This window comes from Haemorhous mexicanus, chromosome 15 (assembly GCF_027477595.1).
Source record: "Haemorhous mexicanus isolate bHaeMex1 chromosome 15, bHaeMex1.pri, whole genome shotgun sequence".
Classification (NCBI taxonomy): domain Eukaryota; kingdom Metazoa; phylum Chordata; class Aves; order Passeriformes; family Fringillidae; genus Haemorhous; species Haemorhous mexicanus.
This window is the reverse complement of record NC_082355.1, coordinates 193,552-217,588: the sequence shown is the minus strand read 5'-3', so window position 1 is coordinate 217,588 and position 24,037 is coordinate 193,552. Positions and strand designations below refer to the sequence as shown.

General features: G+C 41.0%; 1 protein-coding gene across 2 annotated transcripts in view; it reads right to left on the bottom strand.

The window, feature by feature from the left end:
- Positions 1-640: 640 nt before the first annotated feature.
- Positions 641-24,037, bottom strand: part of JAKMIP2 (janus kinase and microtubule interacting protein 2) — a 33,276-nt gene continuing 9,879 nt past the window's right edge. Inside the window, exons 4-22 of one of the 2 annotated variants that reach the window (XM_059860218.1) lie at positions 23,072-23,281; positions 22,029-22,127; positions 21,191-21,337; positions 19,279-19,419; positions 18,334-18,390; positions 16,328-16,447; positions 14,711-14,839; positions 13,630-13,713; positions 13,282-13,344; positions 13,014-13,112; positions 12,381-12,479; positions 11,995-12,048; positions 11,177-11,242; positions 10,273-10,341; positions 9,191-9,268; positions 8,381-8,584; positions 6,428-6,493; positions 5,714-5,786; positions 641-1,189 (exon numbers count right to left, since the gene is read on the bottom strand). In XM_059860218.1, the coding sequence (XP_059716201.1) occupies positions 5,736-5,786; positions 6,428-6,493; positions 8,381-8,584; positions 9,191-9,268; positions 10,273-10,341; positions 11,177-11,242; positions 11,995-12,048; positions 12,381-12,479; positions 13,014-13,112; positions 13,282-13,344; positions 13,630-13,713; positions 14,711-14,839; positions 16,328-16,447; positions 18,334-18,390; positions 19,279-19,419; positions 21,191-21,337; positions 22,029-22,127; positions 23,072-23,281 (1,836 nt within the window). In that variant the 3' untranslated portion in view covers positions 641-1,189; positions 5,714-5,735. The remainder of the gene's footprint in view (positions 1,190-5,713; positions 5,787-6,427; positions 6,494-8,380; positions 8,585-9,190; positions 9,269-10,272; positions 10,342-11,176; positions 11,243-11,994; positions 12,049-12,380; positions 12,480-13,013; positions 13,113-13,281; positions 13,345-13,629; positions 13,714-14,710; positions 14,840-16,327; positions 16,448-18,333; positions 18,391-19,278; positions 19,420-21,190; positions 21,338-22,028; positions 22,128-23,071; positions 23,282-24,037) is intronic. The other variant, XM_059860220.1, reaches the window with a different exon arrangement.

Here is a 24,037-nt window from a genome sequence, read left to right as displayed (position 1 = left end):
CCACAGCTGGGTTCCAGGCTTCATGATCACAGAGGTAAGTAATGCTTTCAGATGAAAACTACTTTTAGTTACTCTTAACTGTGGAAAAATCTAAACAGACTAGCAATATTTCTTATCTGTAATAAGGTTGTGTTCACAATGTTTTTCCTCATTTTTGGTCTGTGTCATTGATCAGGAAGCCAACAAAGTCAGTTGACAAGCTGAACCAAAACATTTTTTCCAAGCTGGGACAAAGCAGTTGGAAGCTGATGCTTTGTGAATCATGTCACATGGATAAGGGGATTAGCTTCCCTCCCTGTCCTATCCTCCAACATTTCTTTTCTTTCTCAGAAGCTACTCTGTAGGTCCAATTCAGTGGTTACTCTATAGTGAAACCAAGTATAGTCATTATTATCTCAATGGCAGTCTTTAAAGAGTATGAAAAGTATCTGATAATAGACAGGCTGTTCTTCATGGAGGGATGGTGAAGAGAGATAAGGCTTCAACTCCACTGGAAACCCTCCTTATGCTATTCACCTCTTCTTCCATTCCTTGGCCAAGGCAGGTGGTGCTGTGTAACGATCTCAAGCACAAAACATGGTGACCTGTCCTGCCCATCCTGCAGTAACACAGACTGGGTTTTTTTTTCCTTTCTTCCTTCCACATTGCAGCTGTCATTTGTTCCTGAGGTTAAAACCAAAGAGGGAGAGCAGGAGTCCCTGCAGCGAGAAAGCCACATACTTCAAATCGAGCACTTTGTTGTCAGCATCTCTTGAGTTTCTCCTACTCTCATCTGTTCATTTTTGATCCATTTGTCAGATGACAGGGTGACATTTAAATGATTGCCCTGCACAGCAGGAATAGATTTTTCTATTGTAACTTTGGTTCCATGCCCAAGACACACTGACTTGATCAGCTGAAAGTAGTTCCTTCCCTTTAAGTTCTTCCTAGGTGATGTAGGTTGTCAGTTTTCTTCCCCTTTTGTAATTTCAACATACAGGATTTCGTTAGATGCAGCATATATAATAGCTTTAGACAGGAATCGTCAGGTAACAAATTTTGAGTGATGGCTTTAAAATACAAGGTGGTTGCAGTCTTGGCTACAGGTTGTTCATTTTTATACTTTTGAAAATAGTTGTAAACAATATTCTCTTCATCGAGGGGTGGAAGCATATGCCTTTATAAGGACTTATCTGTGTGGTCGGGCACTCTAAAAGTTAAAAGAAAAAAAAGAACATCTGTATCAGATAAGGTATAAGTTTGTAAGTTCCTCTACCTACCTATCCCAGATTTGCCAAGATACAATCAATCTACCAATCAGGAAGCTGAAAAGGCTAGTTCTTGTAGCTATCAGTATGAAACTGGTTTTGTCTGCATGAAAAGCACTTGTGAGAATTCTGTGTATTTTGATAAGCTTGTCCATTTAAACCGCACAAAGTGCACCTGTGGTGCATAAAAGTCCCCATGAGCATGTTCACATGAGTACTATGCATAAGTTTCAATGACTCTTGAACCAAAGCTGCCTACAATTCACCCATAACAAAAGCCATGGCAGCAGGCAATATCCTTGGGTATCAGAGCAAGCCCAGAATTTTGGCTAATGCAGCACTGAGGCAAACAGAAACTGCTGATGTTCTGAGAAAGCCCACCCTACCTACAGAAAATAACTGTGGTTCTCAGGTTTGAGACCAAGGAAAAAAGGGCATATTTTGTCTTTGTTATCTCAGCATTCAAGCCAACATAGTAAAATTCACTGGGCGCAAAATCCACGCAGACCACACTTTCTTATGTGATCACAAATAAGTGAATACATATGTTCACAAGCACAGAGAAAATGCAGGTAGGAAAATCCCATATAAACAGGAATTAGAGAGCTTCTGGTCTGGCTACTGTATCTGCTGCACATGGCTTCCTTCATTTGCACATTCTTGTCCTTTGTTATTTCAGTACAGCAGTGAGTCAAGTGTTCACTCTGGGTGAGAAGGAAACCAGAAAGTATCATCTGTGACCACACTGTGGGTTTCTCTCTCCTGGTTAAAAGATTAGTAAAGGATAAGGTGCACCAAGGAATGAACAAAACCAAAGACTTTTCACCATCAAGTGGCTCCCTAGGATGAGATGAGCTTTTCGTTTGTTTTGTCAGGGATCTGTATGAAGTTCCTTACGATAAGGCTAAGACAGTTCACTTGCATCCAGTGGAAGTAAAGCAATTTTGCAATATATATATAGTATATTATACATATGATAAAATATACAGCTCAATAGTTGTAAGAAGAAATGCTGATGGCACACTCCCCATGCCGTGCTCACCTTTGCTGTATTAAATCACCTGGGTAGGCAGGTGTTTTTTAACGTGAATGGGCAACACAAATCAATGTTAGTTATTCTCTCCAATTCCATGTATTCCAGCCTTGGAAAATATGACTTTGCTAAAATCCCTCTCCATCTTGCCAACGCCATTCACAAATTGCTTGTGTCTGGAGATTTCCCCTGAGGTACTGAGGGGAGAGGATCCCGTAGAGGAAAATGCAGGGGTGAAGGCAGGGGATGAGGAGCTTACCATTACCTTGTTTTTTGAGGAACTGCTACAAGACTTGATGCTTTGCACCTGTGGAGTGACTGGCCTTGGTAAAACACTCTACAGGTATCATGCGTGCTTTGATGCTGGGCCTGCTGCAGCTGTCTTTACAGTTCAAGGGAGTTCACAGCAGTGCAGATCCTCTGGAAAAGCATTGAGTTTATATATCCCCCACACACACCTCACCCGTAAGATTTTTCCACCTCCACAGTCAATGTCGATTCTCTAAATCACTGTATCTCCACCACTGTCATGGCTCTTTTCCTCCGTCACTCAGCTTACCGTAATCTGTCTTGTTGATCCCTAGCTGATGTTCATAAAGCCAAATATGTAAAAGCAGGATGGGAAAGGCAAAAGAACCCTTCATCTCCTGGGTGGTCCTAGGAGTGCCACAACTGCCTAGCAGGCTTTATGGGGCTGTAACCCACATTCCAGCTCTGCTGATGCTTCTCATCTTCTCTATGGGGAACCAGACCCCTGTGTGCTCCAGGGACCAGCCACTGTGGAGCAACACTGACTTCAATGAGTGAAACTCATCTGGGCAAAGTAGTTAGAGCAGCATTCTTGGGCTCAACAAAGTGATCTCGAAGGGATTTACACCTGCTAAACCTCAGATGTTATGTAAAACAAGAGGAAAATCCGTTGAAGGAGATTGGGCCAGAATGGGGGGTGGAGGGTGGGGAGAGAAAGGGCTTGGGGAGGGAAGTGAATTCTTGACACAGTCCCTAAGGGATCCATGTAAATTCCCCTGCAATGACATCAGTCAATTGTGCAGCTGGGACAGTCGTGTCAGCCTTAAAGACAGCATAGAAATGTTTATGTTGTTTTGACTTTTAGTCCTGTTCAATGAACATGACAGCAAGGTGTGCATCAGCTCCAAGAAGAGCGAGAGCTGAACAGGACCCAGCAGCTCATGGAGGCAGGATGACTCCAAGTGAAAAATAGCAAACCGCCTAGAACTTAGGAAAAATATGGAGTTCTGACCTCAAGCATCTCATTAGCTTTTCTAACCAGCCAATACCTGCCCTCAAATTAGGCCAAAAGGACGTAAGTGTTATCAGCAAATGGTATTAGGAGATTGGTATTGGTAATACTAGGACTTATAAGCTTCTCACCAATTCTGTAGCTCTACTAGAAGAGGCAAATACTCACTAGAGAATCAATGCCATAAAAAACACTGGTGGAAAACGTAGGTCCAAACTGTATATATAGAAAACTCTGAACCTCTTATTTCCCAAGTTTTTCTCATATGCTGCACACAGACATTATTTCAGTTGTGATAGGAACCGAAAAAGGACGATGGTACAGGCAAATGGAAAAAATTCATGCAGGCAGGTTCTCACAAATGTCACTACAAGTTCCTGTGATTTTTCAAGGTGCACCTTAAATCCAAAAAATGTTTTTATTTGGCATCTCCCTTTAAGTTGACTGCTTGTTCTAGACTCATGATTCTGTGGTACACCAAAAGACACAGTCATATAAAGTTATTTGCTACTACTGTGTACTGTGAAAATCTTGGCTTCTTAAAATTCTTCTGTCCATAATTTGGTCACTTCGGAAGAATTTCCAATTTTTTTTCTCCATTATGAAAAAGCAAGAAACTGTGAAGTCAAACTTTCACCAGTCAAAGACACCTAAAACATCTCACAGCCATACCAGGCTGTACCATGGTTCTCAGAAATCCTGCAGTAGGAACACAATTAAGTATGCAGTCATAATGTATTTCATAATCACTGGATCAAGGCAGTAGTTTTAAACAGCAGTAACTTGATAATGATACTGACTCTTGTTCACAAGAGCTGTGATCACTGATTTGCCCACGTTTCTCCTAATTCTTCACTATGGGTTGTTCCCCATTCAAGCCCAACCTCCATGTATATTGCTGCCTCAGCCCATGGAAACATTCATTTTGAGGTCTGGCTGAACACAGTGGATTCCAGTTGATATGGATAATTCTGAGAGTTGTCTCTGCATCAGCACAAAACTGCAAATGAAAGCTTTGATCTAGCTGAAATGAAACACAAAGTAGGGGCTTTTCCTTAAAGGGAAAAGGAAAACCTACCAAACAGGACCCATGTCACTTAATTATATCAATACCTTGACTTGTATCTGGAAACAAAGAATGAGCTGGTACAAATGGTGGAAGGGCATGGCAGAGCATCTTTCACACAACTGTATCTCAGCTTGTCTCCAGTGGAGAGCAGAGGAATTACTCATTGACACAGCTGAAGCCAGAGCCAAGAGAGACTGAGAAATTTAATGGTATGGGTCTGTCCCCAAATCAGATAATTATGCTGTCATTACATGTTCTTGAGACTTTAACATTATGTTTTCTATGCTATGTTCTACTTTTGCTATCCTGGATCAAAAGAAAAATTGTCCTAGCACAGCATCCTTGTTCTGGAAGTGGCTAGCCACAGATAAAAATGGGACCATTATAGTTCTCTGATTTATTTCCCCATCTTCACATTACCTTTTGAATTCTCAACTTTCAGCTGCTAAGCATACTTTGACAGACTTCTTTACAACCTGTATCCTTAACTATGAATTTTTATTTCTTTAAGCTTATCACATGGTAATTGTTTGTATTAGACAGTGAACAATAGCAAGCTGTCTGTCCATCCATCCATTCTATGACAAATTTTTTAGACCTCTCCAATACCTCCTTTTAGCAGTGCCACTTCCTGAGCCAGGAAAATCCTTCAATTTCTCTGTCTCTCCCTTCCTGTCTCTCAGCAGTTGATCATTCTTCCTTGTCCTTTTTTGTATTTTTCCCGCTGCTGGACACAGAGCTCTACCTTTTTTAAAATCCTGATCTCCTTCCTGAGTGTTAGTTCAGAGTGTGTTTACAGTTGAGGTTATTTTAACTGTTTTCCATCTGCATCCCTTTGTAAACATCAACATTAAATTTCCCCTGCAATTCCCTTGGCTTTTTGATACTGTGAAATTCCTTGTTAGCTTTTATTTTTACAATTATGAATAGCACAATATCACCAGCAGCTCATCAGTACAACAACCCCCTTCTGTGAGCTATTGCAAACTGAAACAACCTGCTGCATTCACTGACTCCAAACATCCACAAAAACACACAAGGATGTGCTCCTCCCATGTGTGCAGGAAGTGCTAGCTTTGAGGAAATAAATAAAACAGTCTTACCTTTCCAAGAGGCACATTGACATCAAGGCCAAAGAATAAAGGCAAGAGAGAAGAACAAGAACAGAAATAGAAACTGCAGAAGAAAAATAAGACTGTGTAAAAATGAAAGGTAATGGCATTGTAAGCATCAGAATTATTTGTGCACTCTGTAGAACAGTTAGAATATTTATTAATTCAGAAAACACTGTTATTTCCCTCATTACTTCTGTAAGTACCACACCACCTCCCAGGCTTAGAAAACAGATCCAAATAATTTTGGTGATGGATTACCACTGGCACCATATTGAAAGCCTGAGGTGCAACTGTCACATCATGATAGCCCATGGGTTGACAAGTCATAAAGCTGGATAAGAAAAATAACATGCGTAGTATTTTTAAGCATGTTAAAAGACAGTGGCTGCAATCCATGCTAGAAATAGCCTGGATATATAAATACATAAGTATAAACTTATATATATGTACACATGTATGTTTATAGGTAGCTACACACACACCCATATCAAACACCCACTATTACATGTTTAATAATGTAATGTAGTATTTTAAGATTAAAGTCTGTATCTACTGACACAAACTGAAAAGAAAGGACAGTGGACCACCACCAACAGGTGCAGCTGACTGAGCAGAACAAAAAGGTCATATAGTTCAAGAGAACTGGATGACTACTTTCAAAACAAAGTTAGTCAGTGTGCTTCAAAGGATAACAGAACCAACCTTTTCCTCTAGATCCTTAATTTGTCTCTTTTGGATGTCAGTTTTATCTTCTAAATCTCGGATCCTCTGGAAATCAGAAAAGAAAGCATATACACTAAATTCTCAGTAAATCTATCCCACTGAGCAAGTAGCTTAATGTTCCAAAGGCCAAAAGCCTAGAAATCAACAAATCATTTCTGTGGCAGGGACAATCTTGCGTCATACTGTGACTCCATCCATTCATCCCGCCAAACCACAGCTTTACTGTGTGCAACTGCTCAAAATATGGTCCTGCATATATGTAACTGGATCCTTAAATGCTAGAAATTAGTATCAATGATTGATCTGTTTTCACATTATTTATTTATTAATCCTGTGTTAAACAGATCAAAAGTGTAAGATAGTGCTTATAATCTTTAGAATTCTATCATGATTCATTAATATTTTTCACAGTTTGATGTGTTGAAAGAGGATTAAAGTGTTATTACTAGATCCAAAATGATAAATGTATACAATACTATGAACATATTGATTCTGTGGTGAGTGACTTACATGTAACTTATAGACAAGGTGTGTATTTTTAGCAGAGCTAGGTACTTTAAAAAAATTATGTAGCATGACTTTTGCCTGCTTGGGAGAAGAGATGCCCCAGAACAGAACTTCTAAGCACAAGAAATGAGGCCTTGAATCTCAGTATCTTTTTTTAAATTTAGTCAGGTCATAAGACAGCTGTCTAGGAAATAACAGAAATCCAAAGAGGCAAAGCAGGAAACACCTGAAGGCCTGAGCACCTGGGAACAGGTGACCTGTGAATGTCTTCCTCAATGTGTGGAGATGAGATGACTAGCTTATGGCAGCATTCAAATTCTGTGGAACCACAAAATCACAGAATGAGTCAGTTTGGAAGGGACCACAGTAGTTCACCTGGTCCCACCTCCCTGCTCAAGCAGTGTCATCTAATTAGAGCACATGGCACAGGATTGCATCCAGATGGCCCTAGAATATCTCCAGGGAGGGAAACTATACATCCTGCCTGGGTAATCTGTTCAGTGATTGGTTACTTGCACAATGAAGAAATTCTTTTTAATGTTCAGGTGGAACCTCTCGTACAACAGTTTCTGCCCACAGCCTCCTGTCCTATTGCTTGGATACCTCCTCCTTCCTTTGCCTCTCAGCCGCTTCCAACTGAGGCTGGCTCAGAGTCGTTCTGAGAAGCCAAAACTGCTGTGGCAGTGTCCCTCAGGGCAGTGTCCCTTGGGGCAGCTGGCATGTTTAAAATCAAGAAGCTTCTTATGTGGACAAGGCCTGGCACCAAAAGGTAAGGTCTCAAGTGCCCAACTCAGGATCAGGCAAGACTGTGAGAACTGAGTTTTCCTGTGAACCAAATCCTCCTAACCACTGGGGATGTGCTTCTTCTCTTACTCCCATAAACATCTGAGTCAGATCTGTTTCAGGTGCAGCTTTCATGTTAGTCAATGTGCTGTGACAGTTTGCCATTTTGCTCTGGGACCTCACAGCTTGCAGAGCAGCAAACATCAGTCTTTTAAGGTAAAATGCAGTACCTTATCTCAGCAGTGGAAAGTACAAATGCCCACTTGGGAGGGACAAGTACTATCTGGGAAAACAGACAGCTCTCCTGTGCCATACAAGCCAGCAGCATTTACTCCGTTTCTCTTGTGCCCAGTCCAGTAACTAGGGATGACCATTTTTATTACAAAGCTAGAACTATACAGACAGAATTCTGGATGAAAACTTTAGGCTAGAATTTTAAAACTCAAAATATGCCAAAACAATCTTGCACAAGCTAGTATCATGTGTGCTTGCATGCACAGAAAAAACAAAGTATGAGATAGTTCAAAAAGCTGGATGCCAGGCTCCCTCATGGCCTGCAGCTTGTCTAGCTTTGAGCTCAGATTGTGTTCTTACACAGAAAGGCTGAGTAGATACCACATGTGTGTGGTTTCCTCTTCTTACCTGATGAGCCTGCTGGAGCAGCTCCATCCTCTCCTGAAGAATCTGGCAATCATATTCTCTGCTTTTCCTCAGCATCTGACGTCTTAGCTTTTCTACTGCTGTCCTTAGCTCTTCCTGCTGTTTTTCAGTGAGTAGCTCCCCAAATTTTATCACTGTTTCTTGCTGCAAAGCATTGTACAAGGTGGCTTCAAGCTCCTGGATCCTCTGGTTGATGCAATACCAAAAGTCAGTTAGAGATGAAACATGGTTTAAACCACATTGGAAATTGGGGAATTGGTGGCAGACTCAGACCCCTGCATGTGAGGCAGTCCCTGTGCTCAAGAGTGCAAAAATGTGAAAAACTGAACTCAGAAAATGGTTCTATGTTCTGAAAAAAGGATAGGAACTTTTATTTTTAAAGTATTTTAATATTAACTTTCACTGAAATCCTTCACTTCTCTTTTTTATGGAGTTAGAGTTGGACGAAATGTTCCTATCTGAAGTGTAAATTATTTCACCAATTCTAAAATTTCCACCTGTTAAACTAAAAAACTCCAGCTGGACAAGCCGATATTAATGAGCAATATCCACCTTAAACTGACAAGAGTTTCAGACATCAGGAGATGCACCTTTTTATGACATGAAAAGGTGAGCCATTGTGTTGAAGCTGTGCAGATTGCATGCTAGTACATGGGAAGAATGAGGAAAGAACAAATTTTAAAAAACCCAATACTAACAAAAAAGCAAAAATCTCTCCTCCTGATTCAAGAAAAGTCTGTGTGCTATTGCAGAGTTGGCCAGTATGTGCTGCAGAATTTCCTTTGTACATACCATGTACGCTTGGTCAAGAGCTTGCTTTCTGTAGTCTAATTCTTCCTCCAAATAACCTTTTATTTTGCAAAATTGCTCCTACAATGAAGGATCATTTGGACAGAAAAACAAATTAGTTACTCCAAATACTTTAGGAAGTTTTATCAAATCATTTACAGATATCTAATTCAGCAGGACAAGGAAAACTGGTTTTCAACTGATACTCAGCAGAGTTATTAATACCTGACTCAGCTAGAAAAGAAGGAAGGGCAAATAGCTGTAGATTGCTCTTGTAGGTGAATACGTCTGATGTACATGGAACTAAATCCATCCTCTCTGTTGGCTTCAGTGGTACTGCTTGGCATTTCAGTAGTGAAATTTAGGGTGTTCTGTGTGATTTTTCTAAAAACACTTCCTCTGGCATCAGGAATTGCTCTTTTTGTGCCTTCTCTTATTTTTGAAGAGGTGTAAAAGTGGACTGAACTAAACAGGAACTAACTATACATTCACATTCCTTGGGGACAACTGCTGTGCTCTATCTTATCAGTCCACCTTAAGCTGAACACACTTAAGTTCAGACATATCACAGGAACAAAACACAAGCCACTACAGCTGTCTAATTCTTGTAGTTATGTTTGTTCATCTTGAAGGCTACTGCCATTGACTAGAATAAGAAAAGGGTAAGGTACTAACTTTACTTAGATGTAATGAAAGCCAACAGTGTTATGATTCAGTTCAACAATTTCTCACATGCTGGTCCTGAATAAAATGCAATACAACAGCTGATGTTTAGGCTCTGAATCTTATGAGACAAAAAATGCATGCATCTCTGAAAATTACTGAGAAACCTTTGAACTCTCTGTACTTGTTAATAAACACTCATCCTCGGAGAAAGAGAGAGGAACTTTTTAAACTTTTACTATTTCTGTTACTGTTATTCTGCATGTGAACTGGACCAGGAACAATTTTATGGATTCACCAATAATCAGACAAAAGCTGCATAGTTAATTTGTCAATATACTTTCCTAGTTATTTTTTGGCATATCAACTAAGTGTGACGCGACCAGTGTCCCTAAAACATGTAATAAGGAAAGTTTTCTTACCATATCACTTTCCAGTTCCATCATCTTCTGATGCAGAGCAGCTTCAGCTCCCTCAATCTGCTGGATCCACTGGAGAGAAGACAATGAGACCTGTAACCTGCTGTGTTTTCTAGCACACAAGCAGTGGCAAATGGGCTATATGTACAGCATCTTGTTAGTCTGTTTTTAGCAGCCTGTTGCTGCTGAGCTCATCTTGAGGCTGTTTGTGACAGAGGCCATGATGTCTGCAGGTAGCACTTGGCAGGGAAGCAAGCAAGAGGATTATCACTGCTGGGTCACCAGAAGATAGAAAAGCACACACCGTTGGATGGACAAGGAGCCCATTCCATCCCATGCACAAAGGCCCACAATGGGGCTATAGCATCTCAAAAATAGCTTAGTTGGCTTTATGGCCGTTTTCTTTGAAGCAGAGGCATTGTTGTGCAGAGTCCTTGGAAGCTGTCATGTTGAAATCTGTATGCTGCATCTGAGCCTTAGAAAGCAATTTTAGCCACCCCCCACTTTCTTCCTTATTTTTGAAACAAAAAATGTAAACACATACTTTCAGTGAAATCTTGGCATACAAATGCTTTTGGAAGCTATAGAAATCTCAGGACTGTAAATCCCAAACTTTATCTAATTACAGCTTAAATTTCTGATGATTTCTCATTCGGTTTTCAATTGCAAGTTTTGTTTCATATTATTTTTGTATTTGTAGTTCTTTCTACTGCACAGCTTGGACCAGCTCAGTTTGTTATTTTTGCTGCTTCAGCAAGGTGTTTGGGACTGTGCTGGCACAGTTTATTTTATTTGGGGAATACTCCCAACAGTAGAAAGTTTAATGATATTGATGACAACAACAGGGCAGAAAATGTGTTAGATGAGGCTTTACATAACATGTGAGAAAAGCAACCATGCAATTTACCTTTTCTGCCAAGGACAATACTGTGGAAGCCTGAATTATGGCCACTTGTTCTTCATTCCTTAAATTCTGTGAAGAGAAGGACAGGAAAGAGGAAAATTGGCAGCAGTTTCCTTCATGAACAAAGACAATCCAGCCTACAAACCAGGTCCACAGTTTTGAGAGGATACCTGTAGTACTGAGTATTCAGTTTCCATTGAAATATTCAGTCTGTTCACTTATTAAGAAGACCACTAGTTTCGCCTTTCTACGTGATATAGATTAATTGTATCATTCATTCCATACACCTTAAGAGAAATGTTAACTAAAATTAGACTCATTTGTTTGTCTTCATGCTAGTTGTACAAAGCTGAATTTCCATTGAAGCTTTTGTAGAAATAGTGCTGATCTACATCAGCACATGAACAGACAATAATGATCTTTTGTTTTTATTTCTTATAAACTTTTTTAAGATGTATCTAATGTTGGAGAGAGATACAGCATCTCTTTTACTTGGACAGCTATGCCCTCTTAGAAAGCCACAGGGAATTTGATAATTCTTGCCTATTTATGAAACTGTAAGAAAAAATCCTAGTCCTGATGAAGAGTGGTTTACTTAGACTGCCAAACTCCGTCATGTGTTTTCCTGAGTGTACAGGGTGCAGTCAGGCCCAGTCCCAAATATTGGTGGTCTTTGAACATTCTTCCCAGTCTGCTAAACCATACAGAACAGATGCATAATTTAACAAGTGTCTTTGAAAACAGTCATAACTATACATAACACTTACTGCACTGTACAAAATGCAGCTTGTAAAGACAAAATGTCTCCCATTTCAACTTACCCCATTATCACCTAGGATGTCTAACTGCTTTATAAGGTCTGGGATGCTGACATCCTGCAAAGAGAGAGTATGGTAAAGGCATGCATCCACCTTTTATCATGGCTGCAATATCCATCTATCCTATGAACAACATGGAAATCAGACATTTTGTTTTATCCTATGGAAATGCATCACACATTGATTTCAGTTGCCTTTGAACCAGATTTTATCATTATGGAAAGAATTTTGAGTCTAACTGAACTGTGTCTGGCACCACACTCTTACATTAGACCGAGTTTAAATGCCTCAAGTCTAGTGGAATTATTTGTAATGGATTATATGGGCAGCACCCACCACTCCTCCCACTTCTCCTTAGGGAGAAGCACTGCTGTATACAACTGACCTACCTTAACCCCTTCCTTCATGCAGTAGATCTGTAGAGCACTCACACCATCTGAGAATGGGTGAATCTGGAGATTAAACGGTGGGGACCGTCTCTCTCTTTCCTGCAAATTAATTGAAAAGATGCTAGCGAATCTATTAGAATGAAGGAAATGCACTGCAATAGCTGCTGTTTCTATCATGCTTGGCTTGCAAAGCCAAGGAAAGAATCGTGTAGACCTAGTCTGAAAAAGTGAGCCAAGTGGGACAGGATCTTAAATCCAAGGTAACTTTTTAAGAGGAGATTATGTCATAAATTATGTCAATTTGCAAACTGGCTGTGGAAAGGCTGTCACCTAGTATTAGAAAAATCATGCCCACAGGTGTGGCAGCTAAGAGGCACACTCATGTTAATCAGTTAAGCTTACCTGTGCACACTGAGCACCCCGCTCAGGCTAAAGTGAACCAGCTGGGTATGGTGCTTACTATTTCCAGGATATTAGAGCTGACATACTTCACAATTAAAAATGCTAGGCCTGATTTGTTACTCTGTTTTATTGCTACAACACTTGTGTAAATCCTTGATTAAAGCTGGTGTCCAGGGCAAGTGCAATCATGTAATTTTCTACCAGCTCTACTGTAAGAAGTGCATCCATCACCTCCAGCTCAAGGTTGCGGAACTCCAGCAGCTCATTCTGGTCTCGCGCATCCTGCAGCTCCTGTTGCAGACGGTTGTTTTCTGCTTCCATTTTCTCTATCTAACAAAAATATGTTAAATCATTACCCGTGTGAATGTTACAAGAACCATGAAGTATTTGGTGAGTAGTAGTTTGAGGTAGCATAGGCTGAGCAAAATCTAAACCCTTAAGATGTCTCACAGGATCCAGATAACGCTTCAGAAAGAACATGCAAACCTTTGGAACGTACCTTGTCTAAAAGCTCTTGGTTCCTCTTAATAAAAAGCTGCTTGTCTTCTACCCAGTGTGAGTCCTGTTGGATGAAGCAGTAGTATTACAGAATAATCAAATTCCATAAGGCTGTGCACATTTATTGAAAATTGGAGTCACAATATTCAGGAACAAGCTGTCTTTTACAGAACAAAAGCATTTTAAGTTTACCAAGGTGTAGCAAGGCTTCTGAACTTGCCAGATCTGCCTATTTACTGACTGGCGACATTACACCTCATGGAAGTTTATACTGAAATTATGCTTGGTATTTTGTAAGCAGAGTGGTTAAGATACAAAATAGGGCAAAAAACACACAAGAACTTCTTACCTGCCCTTTCTGAGCCAAAGTTTTCTCCAGATCTTCTATTTTGGCTTTATACCTCTGGACTTCAGCTTGAAGTTGCTCCTGAGCCTGTTGAAGTCAAGCACCACATTAAAGAGTAACAAAACCAGCAATGTGACTGGTATTAAAAGGAAACCAGAACCAGCAGAGCCTAGGTTCATGCTGTCAGTTCCACTGAGTGAGCAACCATTAGAAAGATTCTGACTTGGTGATGATTTGTGCCACCCCTTAGACTGGCACACAGATGACCCAAGAGAACAGAGCGGTGGATCAGCCCCAACTCCCCACCCAAGCCTGTTCCACCATGGATTGCATCGGAGCAGCAAAACACAAGCTCAGGTATTTAGGGTGCTCTGCTCCAAGACCCTCATAAGGGGCAAACCTTAAATTACAAAAAAAGTGCTTAGCAGATCAGAGTGACAACAGGTAGTGGGAAGAGGCAAATTTAACTGCCAGGGGGTTCTTCAAGAGCTGACTCAACTAAATACTAAACAAACTGATATGATCTCTCAGCTAACTGCTTTGAGCAAGAATCTGGGCTGGAGACTGCCTGAGGTTCCTTCCAGCCTGAATGATTCTATAATTTTATTAGAGGGACAACATTTTTAGCCTTGGAAGGTTTACTGTAGCCTGCATCGCATTAAAATTTAAATGTAATTTGCATTTATCTATTAGAAACATTCAGATGCTCCTAAAGTTGGTGCAATGTGTGCCTTTGTGAAAACCCACAGGCCTTCATTTGCCTTTAAAACCCAACCCCCATCAAACCTAGACAAATGATGAGAAAACCCTTGTGATTCCGTGTCAGGCTGCAGAGTTGTCTGCTTTGGAATGCCTGCCTGACTGCAGTGTTTTCAGGTTCAGGTGGAGGACAGCTTTCTGTAAACTGAGTGACTCTGTCCATTCTTAATGGTCACCCTCTTTCAAAATGTACTCAGTAAATGAGTGAACAGACATTTCTCAGTGTTATGGATGCTGTATGTAGCACCATTCCATTGTATATCCCTTTGAGGGGTTTCTTGTTCTGACAGCAAGGAAATACTGTTACTCTCAAACAAATACTGACCCTGGCTTCTCTTTCAGCATCTATGACCCCTCCAGTCTGTTCCTGCAGCAGTGCATACGCTCTCTGCAGGGCCTGGTACTCCTTTGTCAGCTGTCGAAACCGCAGCTCTGACTCTTCTGCTGCTAAACCCTGAAGAATAAGAAGAGACATGTCTAAGCCATGGAGAGCAAAGCACTGTCAAAGCAAAGAATGCAAAAGAGATTTCTTAAGCACAGTAGTTGCTTTACAGATCTTGATTCGAATAGTGTTTTGGATCACAGTGAGCTTGCTGTGATCCAAAATAAAAAAAAATGAGAAGATTATACAGCATTTATAACAGTATCAGCTGAGTTTGAAGAGACCTACAAGGATCATTGAGTCCAACCCCTGGCCCTGCAAAGCATCATCCCCCAAGAGTCACTGAGAGTGTTGTCTAAACACTTCTTGAACTCTGTCAAGCTTGGTGCTGTGACCACTTCCCTGGGGAGACCATGCCAATGCTCAGCCACACTTTGGATGAAGGACCTTTTTCTAATATCCAACCTAAACCTCCTCTGACACAACTTCAGGCCATTCCCTCAGGCCCTGTCATTGGTCACCACAGAGAAGACATCAGTGTCTGTCCCTCCTCCTCCCCTCATGAGGAAGTTGTAGACTGCAATGAGGTCTGCCCTTAGTCTCCTCTCCAGGCTGAATAGACCAAGTGACCTCAGCTGCTCCTCATACAGCTTCCCCCCAAAGCCCTTCACCACCTTTGTTGCTCTCCTTTGAACACTCTCTAGCAATTTAATATTTTTTTATATTGCGGCACCCAAAACTGCACACAATACTAAAGGTGAGACCACCACAGAGCAGAGCAGAACAACAGGACAGTCCCCTCCCTTGACTGGCTAGCAATGCTGGGCCTGATGCCCCCCAGGAGATGGGTGGCCCCCTTAGCTGCCAGGGCACATCTGACTCATATTCAACTTTCTGTCAACCCCTGGGTCCCTTTCCAGGCACTGCTTTCCAGCATCTCATTCCCCAGTCCATCTGTATATCCAGGGTTGCCCCATCCCAGGTGCGGAATCTGGCACTTTCCCTTGCTGAGCTTCATCTGGTTGGTGATGGCCCAGCCCTCTTGATTCATCAAGGTCTCTCTGCAGGGCCTCCCTGCCTTCCATGGAGTCAACAGCTCCTCCCTACTTTGTATCATCTCAGAACTTGCTCAGTATCCCTTCCAGTCCCATGTAATTTAAGCCCAAGTAATTTATGATGAAATTGGAGAGCACAGGGCTTAAGATGGAGCCCTGCAAAACCCCACTAGTGACAGGTCACCAGTATGATGTCATCCCATTCACTATGGCTCACTGATATGTCTTTAACTACAAGAAATGTGATAGCTTTCCTTGAAAGAGGAGAGGAAAAAGAAACCTCAAATTGCAGGGCAGTCATACCTATAGACTCGCCATACTATATTGTGGAAGAAACTCTCAGCATTTTAGTATATGAGTAAAAAAAATTAAAGACAAACTTATAAAGTATTTATCACTCAGCATGCGCTGTAAAAACCTAAGTGTTCTTGAGAGCCTGACCACTTGTTTTCAAAGTCGTCTCTTGAAAATCTGTAAATTGTCTGTGGAAAGAGTCAGATCTTACCTCATCCAGATCATCATCTGGGGTTGCTGGTGTCCTGTCTGTTCTATATGAGGCCACAGAGGATGTTTCAGAGTCCATAGAATCATCATCATACCCAAAAACTGTATCCACCACATGTCTCTATAGAAGGAAAAGCATGATTTCTGAACTTTAATGTAAACTCATAGCATGTGCTCTAGAGAGCAGCACAGGGGGCAGTTGCTAGTTCAAAGATGAGGTGTGAAAAGTGGAGAGTGGGCTGCCCCTGCAATTACCATCTTTACACAAACTCAAAGGAAACCCATTGAAGATCAGGTCTTGTGCCAATGGAGAATAAGTTTGCTGAATAATTTTTCTGAGGGTCTAATTGGAGGGTCTAATTTGGTCTAATTCTGAGGGTCTAATTTTTCTGAGGGTCTAATTTTTCTCAGTCTAAGTGGAAAACCTAATGTGAGCAGCAACATGCCAAAGGAAAAGTCTCTGTCCTTGCAGGAAGGCAGGAGAATTGTCTGCTAACCAAGAAGCTCTTCAGAAAACATCTATCAACGTGAAAAGTGTAGTGTGCAACGGTTACACCACAAGGAGCTAGAAACATGTGTAGAATAGGCGTCCCTCCTTCTTCTCTCACAGACACTGCTGATATTTTTAATGTCCAGGTGCTCCTCTTGCTAATATTGCTGTTGGATCATATGAGTGGAAGCTATGCTAATACAAAACTAACGTGAAGGAACTTTTATTGCATCTTTCCAGGACTACAGTAACTGGCACCCATTATAAACAATTGCTCATGCTCCACAGTTTGGCTATATGTCTGACACCTCCCTATTGCCAATTTTGTAGCTGAATTAAATCAAATGAAAACTGTGAGATGTGTCCTGTGAAGACACAGATGCTTGAGGCTGCAGGCTTGGTTTCAGGGTACCAATTTGAGCATTTAAATACTCGGCTTATGGAAAATTCTGAAGACAAACTGATCAATGAGCAATTAAGATGCACTTCTTAGCAACATCTTTCACTTTGCTGACAGGCTAAAACCTTCTAAACGTGGAGTTTGAATCACACAAAAAACATGTACCAAAGATGTCAATTAGCTTTTGCATATATAATAATTTTTGCTCATTGTGTTTTCAAGTGAAAACAATTGCCATATTCTCCAATGTTATAATCTCTGGTTTAGAAATCAAATTTACTAATGAAAATACTATTTGGTCCTTGCTGTGTCTGATGCACATCACTTCACAACCCACAGAGAAACAATATGATGACATAGCTAGGATTTACTGGTCTGAAATTCCCAGTGCGTAGACAGTGCTGCGTGACTTCCACAGAACATGGCTGACACACTAAGGGATGTCCTTGGAGGACTGAGTGCAACCAAGTGACCCATATTTCCACTTTTTGGAGGTGGGACATGAATGCTGCAAAGTCATGCTTCACCTCTAGCTGATAAAGGAGCTATGCAAACCACTCCTGACTACTCAAATCTAAAATTGTTGTAAATTATACCAGCTTTGGACTTAACCCAATTCAGGGTGATACAAAGGTTAGTCAAAGGCATGTGGAACTGAGCAGGAGAGAATGACACAGTATCTCAGGCAGAAATTTCCACCTGAAGAACAGAGATGCACAAGGATTTGGCTTTAGTCCATATGTGCTGCGAAAAATAGATTGGAGAAAAAAAATTCTCATAATGTTAATACCTCTCAGCATAACAGACCCTGAGACCAATACTTATATAAACCAAATGGAAGGACCATTATTACTACTGGTGGGGTGGGGGGGCGGGCATGGGAAGGACGACGGATGGGGCAGGAGCCCCATTTTGCTGAAAATAAAATAGCTGCACACCCTTAACAGAATTTCAAAGTGGATTTAAAAAGCTTTCCCAAAGTAACTAAGGAATTTATAAACCTGATCACTAAAGCAGATTGTTATAATCCACAAAGCTCTGTTTAATCAGATTGCTAGTGTGTTTTCCTACACAGGCTACTTGAACACTGTAAATAAGAAACAATTTTTCATCTCACCTTGATTGGTTTTGAGCTCCTTTTATGCTTTCTCCGACGAATGAGTTTCTCCCTATCCTAGAAAGTAAGATTAAAAAGTTACTCTCTCTTCTTTAAAGCTGACAGATGGCCAAATATATGGAGGAAATAAATAATAGAAGTTCCAGTGACTCTCTCCATATGTTCAAACAGGAATCTGATTCCAGGTAGAAGGGAGGATTCATATCCAAATCTGTATGTGTGTCACCTGAAAACCACCTGAAAAAAGACTTTGTGCATTTGCCTTGAGCAGCTGTCAAACAACAGGAGCTGATGGATTGCCCTCTAAAATCACTGGGAGGCCTGGTGCATGGGTCTGGGCGCTGTATAAGGGGCTGTCTGCCTTCCCTGATGAGGAGATGCTGCCCCTGTCTCAAAGCCATTAAACGATGGGAGTGTCGATCTCACCATTCCTAGCAATGATAACTCTGAAGAGACAACAGCCTCCTTTGGAATCCTTCTCCTCAGTATCATAATGCAAAGTTCACTGACAAAGGAACTGTCAGCATAACTGACAGAAGAACTGGAAACCCACTGTCTAGTGGGACAAGCTTTTCCAGCACATGATATGGCACGGTGGGCTGGCCTCTTGTTAAGGGAACTTTTTAGGCATGACTTAGTTATAATGGTAAAACACCTCAGCACAGCCCTGCCTTGAGAACGTGTAGGTACCTTCCCAAGCTCCACAGCTCTTAGTCTGCATTCCTTTCTGGAGCTCAATTCACAGTGTTATGGTTTGAGTTGTAGGGGCTGATGCTCCACTACAAATTCAGTAAACTGCACACATGCATACCTACAGCTAAACATCTGCAGATGTTAAAAGCAGGTAAGGTATTAATGCTCAGACCACCAGTTATAAGAAGAAATACTATCAGTGGTAAACTGTACACAGCAATCATTCCTAATTTCCTTGTGCTCTGGACATACCCTTGTTAACTCATCAATTATGTTCTGCTGTTCTATGACCTGAAGCTTTAAAAACTCAGTTTCTTGTTCCTCATTAGCCTGATCCAGGTCATTGAGAGATCTTAATTTCTTTAGAGGAGGATGTGATGTTATTTTTTCTCTCTGTGGTAAGAAGAAAAGATAAAAGAGATAAAATAAGATCCAGCAATTAGAAGGCCACCATTCAGTTAAAAACTAAACATCACCTTTCATTCATTTCAGCTATACAGACCTTTAAAAATGCCTCAGCTACACCATTTTTTTATTCATGTCCATCAGTGCTTCTTAACAATAAAATACCACAGCATGGCTGAGTTCTTCAACCAGAACAACAAAGCTTTAGCTATTTAGTTACCATGTGGCAATACAGCCTCTACAATTCTTAAAGGTCACATACCATAGCTCTTCCTTGGCCACACATCAAGATGCCACCACGTGTGGCAAATAGAGTTGAACCTGTCCAGTGGGTAGGCAGATAGTATCTACTCTCACGACCTCATGTCCTTACTGATATTCAATGTGAGGCACATTGAATACACAGTGAAGCAATGGACCTGCTTTACTCATGTTAAAGACATGCATCCAGTCACACCAGGAGGAAAGGCAAAAACTGTGATAACAGATCTATTTTAACCACAGGTCAATATCCTGCCTGCTCCTGAGCACATGTGGGAAAGGAGATGGCTACAACGTGTGAGAACTGCTCTAGCCACTGACAGCTTTCGTGATTTGCGCATCCGTAGCGCGAAGAGCAGATGTCAGGGAGCTAAGTGAGCACATGTACACTGTGTCCACAGATATGCACCAGTGGTACTGCCCACTGATGCCTAATGGATGCAGATTCCTGAGTCCTTTCTCTTTGCTGTGGGAGACTCCAAGGGACTGTGATTTGCACTGCCACAGCTGTGGAAGAATAATTCTGACCCATGACACCTGCAGTAAGTTTATCTGTTTTCTAGGTATGGGTAAATTGCAGAGTCCTTAAGTGGATTAACTGTGTAACGCTAAAGTCTGTTTTCTGTGGGGCAGGAAAGTGAATCTGATCACCTCCGCCTAATCAGCAGGAAAGCTGCTCCCATTGCAGAACACTCAGCCTGCTCAGGACAGTGGTCACTACAGGTCAGGGCAAGGTCCATGAACACCTTTAGCAAGGGAAGTCATCTCAGTCTGCCAGCTTACATCTGGCAACCCAGAACATCCACCTCCTTTTTCATTAATGCCAAAGCCACATCAATGCTTGTGTAGGAACATAGGGCCTGGAAGCAGACTGATAATCAAGGATATACAGACATAACAGTTTTGACCCCACTTCATATGGCCCTGACATGGGAAATGTATAGCCCTAACCAAATTTAAACACCACCATTCTCCCTTTCCCATACCCACCTACCACGCATATGTTTTACTGAAAGATTCTATGTGCTTAGTGCCATACCCGAAGTTTACTTTGTCATCATCAGCTCTAAAAGGAACGTGTACACGTTGCAAGAACATCGTTCTGGCTGAAAACATCACTCTTAACAGTGCTCCTCTTAACACTCTTCCTTTTTGAGCTCCAGATTAAAAAAACAGCACAGGAGGACATGCCTCAATGATATAACATTTTCTTCTTTTGTTTTTTTTTTGATTGACACTCAATATTCTAACTTTGAAAATATAATTAAAGACTGTGATTATGCATTCATGTAAATATATTGCCCATGTATGCATAATACACAATGTTATGGTATGTAAGTCTACAATAATACAGACCAAAACGTGGCTGTATCTTAGCAATAGTATTACACATTATATGCAATGCATATTCTCTATTCATATACATCATGCACTATGCAGATGTGACCACCAATACATAGATCCTCCAATAATACTCATTTTTCTCTTCAGTACCAACCATTTCTATATTTTCTTTAGTGACTGCTTTGAGTTTATCTTCCATGCGCTGCAAAGACTGCATAAGTTCATCATTTCTCTTCGTGAGACACTTGTTCTTTTCCAGAAGAGGTTTACATTGTTTCTCAGCTTCTCGGACACGCTTCAACTGGATTGATAATAGCAATTAATAATTGTCATGAGAGAAACATTAATATATTTGCAATTTGCAATCTTGACAGCTATTTTGCAATTATGACATAAAGAACATTGAAGCTGGCTAAACTGATATGAAAGGAGTGCATTAAGATTTCTAGCTCAGGAATAAAAAAGCTCATCAAGAGTTCAATTTATCACCCTCATCCTTAAGCAGAGAAGTATGGAATATAAACAGGTTAAATAGCCAGGGTCCTAATTCAACACACAGGTATCACCACAGAGTAGACAATCACATAAAGGGATCAATTCAAAGTTGTCAATTCTTCCCAGACTCAGTACTTCACTATTTTCAACATGGTCAAATACTGGACTACAGACCTAACAGACATTATTTCATTTACAAGGTAAGTCTCACCATGCACAAGGTAAGTCACCAAGCACATGTTGTGTGCTCAAAAGGAGGGAACAGAAGCATTCATACAGAATACTACAAGCCTTGCTGCCTCGACCTCCTGCTGTGATTTTGTACTCATGTAATTTCAATGAAATTACTGTTTTATTCTAGGATAAATAGTCCTCCTCAGCCTCCTGAGTGATGGGCCTGATGGATGGACAAGGCATGTTCATCACCAGCTTTATCCTCTTTGCCTTTCCCCATGGCTCTCAACCTCCTCTGTCTGCCAGTGCAAAAGCTCACATACCAGCTCGTTTCGTTCATCAACAAGCAACGTGTTTCGGTCTTCCAGCTTCCGAATGGTGGCATTCAGCTCTGCTATCCTCTTCTGGTTTCTGCGCAAGTCCTGTGCATGGGCAACAATGTCACACAGCTACTGTTTCTCTTCAAAATACATGCTTGGGAAAAGAATCCTTAAAAAAATAGTCAACCTAAGCTGTCATCATCAACAAATTATCTTTAGGGACTTTCACAGTACTGAATATGTTGGCAAATATATATATATATATATATATATATATATATATATATATATATATATATATATATATATATATATATATTTAGGAGGAAGTATCTGGTTTGGGGATACTTTAATTGAAAATTTTAAGCCATTATAAAAAAAAAGAGATGGTGCCAAACAGATGACAAATTTTTATGACAGAGACAAAAAAAGCTAAAAAATTCTTATTTTTCTTCCCTTTTCCTATAGATTGCTTCTATTTGCTGAGCCACTATCTCAGGTGAAAAAGCCAGGACAACCCTTTTTGTATCAATTACATTTACTTTCTTATTTCTCATTTGTATATATGACATTATGCTTTTAAATACGCATTGGTTGTGTAAACATCTTCTGTTTAGTCACACAATGGGTGACTTGTGTGCTTTGTGAATGACACCCAAGGGCTGTCTGGGGGAAACAGACAAAGAGGAGGATCTCCTAAGGGTCTCACAGATTCTCCATGCCCAGCGTTTTCCTTGCCCCTCCCTGCTCATCCTTGTAATTCCATCTGGTTTTGAGGATGCATGTTATCTAGGTAGTTAGGTTCATCGATGATTCTTTCAAAGGGGCTCTGATTATTTAGGATGTGTTATATTTGTGACTAGAACAACTGATGAAAACCAGCAGTACAAAGTTTTGTCCAATTAGCATGCCCTCTGAAGACTCTATGGACATTAACTTGTCTGTAGTGAATGACGGGGAATGTTTTCCTAGGGCCTGAGAAGGTATGTCAGAAAGAAACAGACATCCACACTACTGTTTTGCAGGGACCAGTAAAACCTGCATACAGGGCTGCTGCAGTGCTCCGAACCATCTCCAGCCCTTCCTGGGATCTCTCTCTTGGGACTGCTCATGTTACACTCTGCCTCCTTCACCAAAAAGAGCTGTTCATCCAGAGCTTCCTTTTGCAGCTGCAGCTTCTGCACATAGCCTGTCTGTGTCTCCAGTTCTTTCTCCAATGAAAATATGATCCTGTCTTTAGCCTTGATCTCATCCATCTGAATGAAAGAAACACCAGAACAATATTACTGTGTGAAGGCAACAGCATTTCTCCAATTTGTATTGTATGGTTTATTTAAGAGCAGTGATCACCCCTCAAATATGCTCTACCATACTGCACCAGGCCTGTAAAACAACACAGTCTAAGCCATACTCATAATCTGGCACAGGAGCACATTCATTGAGCATTTTGGCAACACAAGAATACACCTCTAGGATGCAGACAGTGAATTGGAGGGTGGGGAGGGTGGGGGGGAGGTAATAATTCTTGACAGTTTAAATTCCTTTTTATTTTACTTAAATGTAAATTCTTGAATTCCAATTTTCAAGCTCAACTCTATACCATTACAAGCAGGTCCAGCTCTCCACATGACAATGTGTCCTGGTTCTGGCCAGGACAAGGTCAATTTTTGCAATTGCCAGAGGTTATTCTATATCATCTCATGTCATTTTCTGGGGATGGGAGAAGGGCTGCCTTCTGGATGAGGGTAGCATGGCTGTGGTCAGGTCACAGGCTCCACGGTGAGCATTTTGCACCCAAGTCACTCTCCTCTCATTATCTCATCTTTACCTTTTGTGCCTCCAATTCTCCTCTCCACCCCACTGCAGGGAACGGGGAGTGAGCAAGTGTCAGTATGGTTTGGAAAGCCTAAGTGGGAGCACAAATTGGGAAGTTTCCAAAACACAACACAGGGAAACAATGCACCTTTGCTGGTGTGAGCCTTTTGTTCATTTTCCACAGAAATTACTGAAGG